Source organism: Micropterus dolomieu, linkage group LG21, assembly GCF_021292245.1.
Source record: "Micropterus dolomieu isolate WLL.071019.BEF.003 ecotype Adirondacks linkage group LG21, ASM2129224v1, whole genome shotgun sequence".
Lineage (NCBI taxonomy): Eukaryota > Metazoa > Chordata > Actinopteri > Centrarchiformes > Centrarchidae > Micropterus > Micropterus dolomieu.
This window is the reverse complement of record NC_060170.1, coordinates 16062566-16071529: the sequence shown is the minus strand read 5'-3', so window position 1 is coordinate 16071529 and position 8964 is coordinate 16062566. Positions and strand designations below refer to the sequence as shown.

Genomic DNA, 8964 nt, shown 5'->3' with positions numbered 1-8964 from the left:
GGTAGGCCGTGGCATTTAAACGATGCCCAATTGGCACTAAGGGGCCTAAAGTGTGCCAAGAAAACATCCCCCACACCATTACACCACCACCACCAGCCTGCACAGTGGTAACAAGGCATGATGGATCCATGTTCTCATTCTGTTTACGCCAAATTCTGACTCTGCCATCTGAATGTCTCAACAGAAATCGAGACTCATCAGACCAGGCAACATTTTTCCAGTCTTCAACTGTCCAATTTTGGTGAGCTCTTGCAAATTGTAGCCTCTTTTTCCTATTTGTAGTGGAGATGAGTGGTACCCAGCGGGGTCTTCTGCTGTTGTAGCCCATCTGCCTCAAGGTTGTGCGTGTTGTGGCTTCACAAATGCTTTGCTGCATACCTCGGTTGTAACGAGTGGTTATTTCAGTCAAAGTTGCTCTTCTATCAGCTTGAATCAGTCGGCCCATTCTCCTCTGACCTCTAGCATCAACAAGGCATTTTCACCCACAGGACTGCCGCATACTGGATGTTTTTCCCTTTTCACACCATTCTTTGCAAACCCTAGAAATGGTTGTGCGTGAAAATCCCAGTAACTGAGCAGATTGTGAAATACTCAGACCAGCCCGTCTGGCACCAACAACCATGCCACACTTTCTTTCCCATTCTGACATTCAGTTTGGAGTTCAGGAGATTGTCTTGACCAGGACCACACCCCTAAATGCATTGAAGCAACTGCCATGTGATTGGTTGATTAGATAATTGCATTAATGAGAAATTGAACAGGTGTTCCTAATAATCCTTTAGGTGAGTGTATGTTAATACTTGTGTCACCAATACGAGCCAGTGGTGATATTTTCACTGATCAATTAGATAAATTGGATATCGCATGCACCACAGAGAGAGAGGACACGACTGTAAAGGGTTCATGATTTTAATCATGTGAATAACTTTCATGTCATCACCCCAACGCTAATTTGCCATGGTACATTTAATGCAGGGTAAGTAGTAACTGGACAGCAGTATTTGAACTGAAGGAAACGAATCTGAAGACAGAGGACACATCATGATGGTGTTGATGAACCAAACCAGTACTGTGGTAGTAGGAAGTAATAGTTTCCTGACAGGCACAGAGTTGTCGACACACACTATGATATTGTTGAGTGAAAAACAAACAAACCCTGTTCCAAGAGGTGACACAAGGAAGGCTATGCAGGACGAGTTGGAGCATCTGATGACAAATGCACTGTGGATGCAGAAGACTGCATCCAGTTCAATAACCGGGTAAAGACATTTACACTTTTCAGTCTCACGTGCACAGCAGAAATCTGATTCCAGTCATTCACATTAACTGCTGAGATAGTAACAGTCAAACTCAAGCACATCAACATGACACGTCTTTCTCAACAGGTCGGTGATAGGTGTTGTTAAAAAGCACCAACTGCCGTAAGTGTTGCGTACATCAGTTCATGTCTACTCAGAATATCAGGGGAAATCTTTCAAATATGGCAGCAGAGCACAAACCAGAGATGATAAAGCAAATTATTTCAATTTATTTTTTCTTTATCCCCTTTCCACCACAAGCGCAGAGGTGATTGATTTTTCATCAGTGCCAACACTGGTGATTATAAGGAAAGGATTAATTTAGATTGATACTTGGATCAAATGGGGCAGGGAAAAGGAGACATTCAACTAAAGAGGAAAATGTGCAACTGGGCACTTTAAACACCGCGGTGAATGATCAAACCACAATGGTACAATATAGAAAATCTGTTCTTTGATGAAAAATGCAAACACAATCGCCCCTTTAACTTTAGGCACATATGTAAAACAAATACTAGAGATCTTCATAAGCAATATTTTTCCCTAATAAATATTCTTTTATTTATGGCATCCACTTCTGGGAGCTGCCCACAGATGGATAGCAATGAGGAAAAATGGTGTGGAGACAAAAACTTCAGTTACTCTTGAGCATTGTCCAACACACACAAAACTGCACTTACACAGTACACATTTCTGTGGTAAACTTTCCAATAACAGCTTTCAGGGTGATATATTTATGTGCGCTTCATGAAGTAGGATAGGTGGGCGAATCAGTCAATGATATTAATTATCTCTTTTAATGCCACAATACTAAAAGTAACATTAATCTAATTTGTGGCTTCGAGATTTTAGTTTCTTCCCCATATTGATAATATATCATCACGTATTTTCTCTTTTCAGTTTACAGAAATCTTAGCATCATAGTGTTAAAACACAATACATACACTGCATCTGCAAATACAAATCTGCAATATTATGTTTCCAGTCAGTGGAAGCAGACTGCACTTTACCAGTCACCTCTGGGTTTAAGGAGTGACCTCTCTCTTAATAATATACCAGTCTTCGTTTGCTCATTGCAGCAGCAAGTAACAACGCTCCGTCACCCTGTTCAGAGGCAGGGCCAGTCCAAATCTGCTAGCCCACCAACACGTCACCCGACGAAGGAGGGACAGCTACTGAACCAAAAAGTTCAGCCAAGTATTTCTGAAGAGCTGATGACTTGTCTTATTATCCTGACTGAAGTATCCAAACAAAACAAAATAAAACCGCTAAGAGAGAAAAACTTGAACATTTTCATAGCAAAATGTACGAAGCTGCTGCTGTGATGTAAGACAGACAGAAATTTACAGGATATTTACAAATGTACAGGAGCAGGAGGGAGACTGTCTAGACTGTAGGGAGACACCATTAAACAGACGGTCGACCAGGCTCTGTCACGGGCGGCGTGGGCGTCACGTACAGGACAGTAGGTCAAAGAAATCACACCATTAGTGGTCTGCCAGTCCAGTGAAGTTTCAGGCTGGTTTGTCCAGCTCTAACGGACAGTTACAGAGAATGGAGTGCAACAAATGTGGGTATGAAGAAGCAGCTGCTGAGATGAGACTGAGGAGGCAGCAGACCTTTCCTGGGTGTTACCAGAAAGAGGGACGTGGAGGCAGCAGGACTCCTGGATGATCATTAACATGCCAGACAGTGTAGAACGGTGATTTCCACCCTCTCCTCATCTTCAGTCCAGATGCTCCTGCTCTGCTTTACACGCCATTGGCACTCATCTTGCTCTTCTGGGACACCTCTGTTGCTGCTTTAGCCTGTGGAAGAGGTTACAGCACTTTGTATAACTTCAATATCCAGTATTTATCAATAAAAATGTATTACACAGTCTGCAGGGGAAGTTCCTTGTTATGGATTAATTTAGGATTGCATGATACAAATTTATTTTAATGTTTATTGCATTTTGCCTTTATTTGATAGTAGAGATGTCTAAGAACTATAATTGAGAGCATACGCAAACATTTTTGTAACTTTTCTTATGGAAAATTCTTTCTTTATTAGCACCAGAATAAGCATTTGCTATTCTCACATGGGTCCCTTCAACTGTTTGTTGGTAATAAAACACTGACTATTAAAGTCCAGTTGCCCTTGATTTTAACCTTCGTTGGATACTATTAAATAACTGTTACTTTTTTCCCCCGAAACTGCAGCAGGTTACCGGACCTTCTCTCTCGCGCAACCAAATCTTAAAATAAGAAGTGCTCCAGGTTAGGCTAAGAGCTTTTCTTTACAAATAAAGTCAAACTGAAAATGAACTGTAGTATAACACAGCTCAGCTTTATTCTAGTGTTCATTCACAAACTACTTGCTCACCTTGTTTTTCCCTTTAAGTCTATGTGTGGAGACACACGGCTAATTTTGGCCTTACAGGTTAAATACATAATAGTACAATAGTGTGTTACTGTCTGTGACACTGTGCTCATGACATGAGTTTAAATGACCGGTACAGGATCGGATATACGAGACTGATCGGCACCGTTCACGGCCAATTAAGCTGAAAACTGGCAGATTCCGGTCACCAGCTGATCAATCAGTACATCTCTATATAATAGCTCACAGCCTTTAAGTGGCAGGAATAATAGGATAGAGAGTAAAGACTGGGACAGGATGATACAAAAGTCAGCAGACAAACAGTGAACAGTGAAGCCGGGCCGTCGCAGTCACGTGGTATGTGTCTCAGACTCTCCATGCCAATAGTACTGACACTACAGGAATCTATAATGCTGAGTTGTGATGCATCTGCACAAGTAAAAAACTGAAAACAAAGGGACAATTTAACGAGCAGCCTTAATAATAAGGTGAGTCTAGTCAACAAGAGCTGAATAATAGTGTAGTTCTCTTAGTTTGTGCTGCACTGACGGACCTTAGCGCTCCCAGATTACTGGGCTCTCTAAATTAAACATGTGATCAACAACCTTCTCTTACCAAAAAGTAAAAATCCTATGTCTGTCTATCAGCAGACGACAGAATCAAAGTCTTACTTGACAAGTTAAAACTTATTTAGTAAGACTAGACCTGTCCAGGGTGTACCCCCACCTTTCACCCGATGTCAGCTGGGACTGGATCCAGCCCCCCCGCAACCCTGTACGCAGGATAAGCAGTTGACAATGGATGGATATAAGTAAGAATAAAATGCGTGCCCGTGTACTGGACCTCCTTAAAACAGCACCATTGAACGTATGATACACATCTTTGTTTAGAAATTAGTGTGGAATGTGTACACAAAGTGGTGAAACATCAACTTGACATTTAAACACATGTATGCAGAGACCGTGTGAGAAAGAGTGCGTGAACGACGTATGCCATCAGCATAATGTCAAAGGTGCTACGAACTCATTAAAAAAAACACAACTGACACACAGGCTTTAAAATGGGGTTTGATGTCACATAGTATCTCTGGTTGGTTTTTAAAAAAAAAAAAACTCTTGGAAGAGTCACTTGGAAGCGCGCGAGACAGTGATAGGTCTATATTTAATCAGCTATTTTTAAACCTCACACAGATTAACTTGTTCCCTCGGTTCCAACTTTGACAGCAGACTTCTGTTTTTGTGATGGTTACTTTGTCAAATTTCTCAATATTACTTCCATATATCTAATAACTAAACCGATTTCCATCCAGTCTCTGTACTTTCTCTACTGTGCTCAAGCACTTTCTGTTGAGTGGAATGGCTGGTTTTCCTGAGTCCCACTGTGAGAGATTAGCCTGTCATGTGAGAAAGATCAAAGCCAGGAAGAACTAACTGGATTATAAAACCCTGTGTCATGTCAAATCCCATACAGGTCCAAGGAACAATGGGTGCTCACCTGAAGGACTTCAGCAGGAGTCAGAGGTTTGTCTGACACCACAGGTGCCTTGTCCCGTAGCTCCTCCACCTACAACACACACAAACAGAAAAATAAGACAAATATAAGATTGAGGTTTTTGCAGGACTTCATGGTTCTTCTGTACAACTTCCCCTCTAGACATGTTTTTCTTTTGTTTTTCTATGATTCATAGATTTATTTTAAACGTTGCTTTCATGGGAAAACCATGCATCTCCAAAAAAGGTCAACTTTTCATGAGCTAAGGTTTTTTTTGTCCTGTGTGACCAGGCTTTTTGTTGACAATCTGATGGTTTATTTAACTTAAAGAAATTGTTTAAACATTTTGGGAACCACAATTGAGAGGAGTGATACCACCCTCATGTCTGTAGGTTAAATATAAAGCTACAGCTTGCAGCCGATTAGCATAGCTTAGCACAAAGACTGGTTGAACAGCTAAATATACAAGTGTGTGTAATATGTGTAAATGGATTACTTCCTAAAGTGGTGTGAGAAGTCAAGCCTCTTTCTAAACACCACGAAAACAAAATGTCCATTGATTTTAGAACGTTGCAATCATCTAATTCTATTTTTATTAACGGGGAGCCTATACAGTCTGTTTCAAATTACAAATACCTTGGCATGTGCTCGACCATAAGCTTAAATGGGATCTGTGGTCCGACCTCATAAGCACTAAGACACAACAAAAGAATGTACTTTATAAAGAACCCGTCATCTTTTAATGTCCACAACAAAATGCTTCAGATGTTTTATTGTGCTTTTATTGAAAGTGTTTTGGCCTTTTGCATCATTTTCTGGTTTGGCAAAGCTACTGAGGCACAGAAATAGTCTGTAAGAAAAACTGTAACAACGGCCAGTAAACTATTAGGGATCAAGTTACCAAGTATGGGATGTATCTATAGGCAACAAAACAAAAAAACATTGTGGGAGACAAGAGGCACCCCCTTGCACCTTCATTTGAAATGTTGCCATCTGGGTGACGATACTGCCTCCCTCCATTTACCAAAAATAGATTAAAATCTTCATTTGTGCCTCAAGCAATCAAGTTTTTAAACAGGTACGGCACATATATAGCCAAATAGGCAGAACGCTCAGCTGGTCTGGTCTGCCTACTTTAATCAGCAGCGAGGTGCGGGGATATGGGAATTATGTGCATTAGTGTGTGTATTAGTAAGTTTATCAGTATGTCTTATGGTTATCTCTGTGCCGTATGATGTAATGCCTACTTGATTGTGCTGCAAACTAATTTCCCTATGGGGATGAATAAAGATTGATGATGATGATGATGGTATTGAACAAACGAGATATAACGTGTTTTTAGACATACGGGTAGGTGAACTTAGCTGTTTCACCGTTTCCAGTCTTTGTGCTAAGCTGGCTCTAGCTTCATATTTATGTACAGAGGCGAGAGTGGTATCAATCCTCTCATCTAATCTAAGCAAGAAAGCAAATATGCACATTTCCCTAAATGTTGAACTATTCCTTTAAGAAGCTGAAGAATTTTCTTAATCCATGAAGGAATATTGGTCCTTAATCTTTCAGTCTGTGCAAAAATCACCAAATTTTATTTGCCGTTTACATGTTTCATATCCCTGGACTCTGTCGTCAATACAGTTCTACTTATCTCATTGCTGCTGTGCGTTTAGTGGTGGTGTTTTAAAGAGTGCACTGACCGGTCTGTCTTTAATGATGAGAGCAGGGTCCGCCAACATGTCAGCACTGACTGAGGTCGTGTTCGCTCCTGTATTCTCCACTGGAGGAGGAGTAGCTTTCTGCAAAAACAACAACAATACATCTGATAAGAAGACCATATCTAAGTAAAGACCACCTGCTCTGGTTTCTTTCTTGTCGCCCCTCCACTCAAAAATGTGTTTCGCATGTTGTTTTTCACTTGGATCTTTGACCTTCGCTGTGCAGAGTGATGCAAGTGCACAGTTTGACACTAGAAGGCTTGTTTCCACATTTATCTGCTGAAGGGGGAAAGTTTCTCTGTGCTCAACCTCCAATCTAAGTTTAAGACGCGACGTCCCAACTGGTTGGGCAACCAATCGTGGTCAAATATGCAATTTAAACGTCAGAAATGTAGATCCTTTAAAACTCCAGGACACATAATCTGAGAATTTAAGTTAAGTAGGAGACATGTGTCCAGCAGTTAAACGAGTTAAATGAGGGAGGATGTCATTTTATTAATTTAATACTTGTTAAAGAAGCAGTCTGTAACAACCGAACATACAATGCAAAACCTTTAAAGGTCTTTCTGCTCCTGGCTCCGATTGGTTGTTTTGTTCAGGCAGAGGTGGATTCTTGCAAATGGCACTAAGAGCACTAGGAGAAGGAACCTGATTTGTTTTTTCTTCAAATTATCTGACTCAAAGTCAGGACAAAGTGACATTGTCAGCAAATATGGCAAAAATAATTTCTTTATAGAAGTTGCCTACTGGACCTTTAAATAACTAAATGAATAAAACATTATTTATAGCAGAGTATATTTATGTGTCTGGAGGAGATTAATAACAATTAATAAGGGTTTAGGGTTATTAATAGAGCTGCTAGAGCCGATTAATCGATGAGTTGACAGAGAGAAAGTGAATCAGCAACTATTTTGATAACTGATTAATAGTTTCAGTCATTTTTAAAAATGACAAAATTTACTTTGACGTGTTCTGACATTATGACATGAAATAAATTATTTGACTCTTTATGAGACAAAAATCAAGCAATTTGAAGACACCGTGTCTCGCCGTGGAAAGTTGTGATGGGCATTTCTTACTGCTTTTTAATTCACAGACTGAAAATAATCACTTGTTCCAGCCCAGGTTACTAATACAGTGACAGAAACCACCAAAATAGTTATGAAACAGCTTGTGCTAAGGAGAGCAAACACTAAAACATCAATGGCCTGCATAGCAGCTATTTAAACAGCTGGAATGTGAAGCTGAGGGCAACTTTTTCTAATCTGTACATTCAAGTGAAAATTAAATGGTGCAGCCTGTTAAGATTTTAAGTAGATTGTAAAGGTCGAACCTCAAGTTTGGGAACAGGCGGGATGACTGGGGCTTTTGGTTTGAGGTCCGTCAGATACATGGCTCTGGAGAGAAGCAGCAGCGATGGAGGAACGTTCTCCTTCAGGTGCAGGTCCAGCCACTAGATGGAGAAGGACATTTATTATTCACAGTGACATAAGACGACAGATTCTTTTATTAAGCATGTGTTGCACTGAGTCTCTTCCAGCCTGTCCATTTTGTTTTAACAACAAACTTAGAGAATGATCACTACAAATAAAGCGCTTCATCTTTCCCTTCACGCTGGCAAAGCCAAATCTCATATACAGTGGGGGAAAAAAGTATTTGACCCCTTGCTGATTTTGCAGGTTTGCCCACTTACAAAGAATGCAACGATCTATAATTTTAATCATATGTACATTCTAACAGTGAAAGACAGAATCCCAAAGAAAATTCCAGAAAATCACATCATATGAATTTATAAAAATTGATAACCATCTGATGAGGAAAAACAAGTATTTGACCCCCTGGACAAACAGCATGTTAATATTTTGTAGAAAAGCCATTATTGGCCAGCACAGATGTCAAACGGTTTTTATAGTTGGTGACAAGGTTTGTGCACATTTCGGCAGGGATGTTGGCCCACTCCTCCCTGCAGACAGCCTCCAAATCATTCAGGTTCCGAGGTTGTCACCTGGCAACTCGAATTTTAAGCTCCCTCCAAAGATTTTCAATTGGATTCAGGTCTGGAGACTGGCTAGGCCACTCCAGAACCTTGATGTGCTTCTTCT

At 40.4% G+C, this 8964-nt stretch overlaps 1 protein-coding gene across 1 annotated transcript in view; it reads right to left on the bottom strand.

The window, feature by feature from the left end:
• Positions 1–893: 893 nt before the first annotated feature.
• Positions 894–8964, bottom strand: part of letm2 (leucine zipper-EF-hand containing transmembrane protein 2) — a 20413-nt gene continuing 12342 nt past the window's right edge. Inside the window, exons 8-11 of the mRNA XM_046035343.1 lie at positions 8196–8315; positions 6845–6943; positions 5154–5222; positions 894–3106 (exon numbers count right to left, since the gene is read on the bottom strand). Coding sequence (XP_045891299.1) covers positions 3050–3106; positions 5154–5222; positions 6845–6943; positions 8196–8315 — 345 coding nt within the window. The 3' untranslated portion in view covers positions 894–3049. The remainder of the gene's footprint in view (positions 3107–5153; positions 5223–6844; positions 6944–8195; positions 8316–8964) is intronic.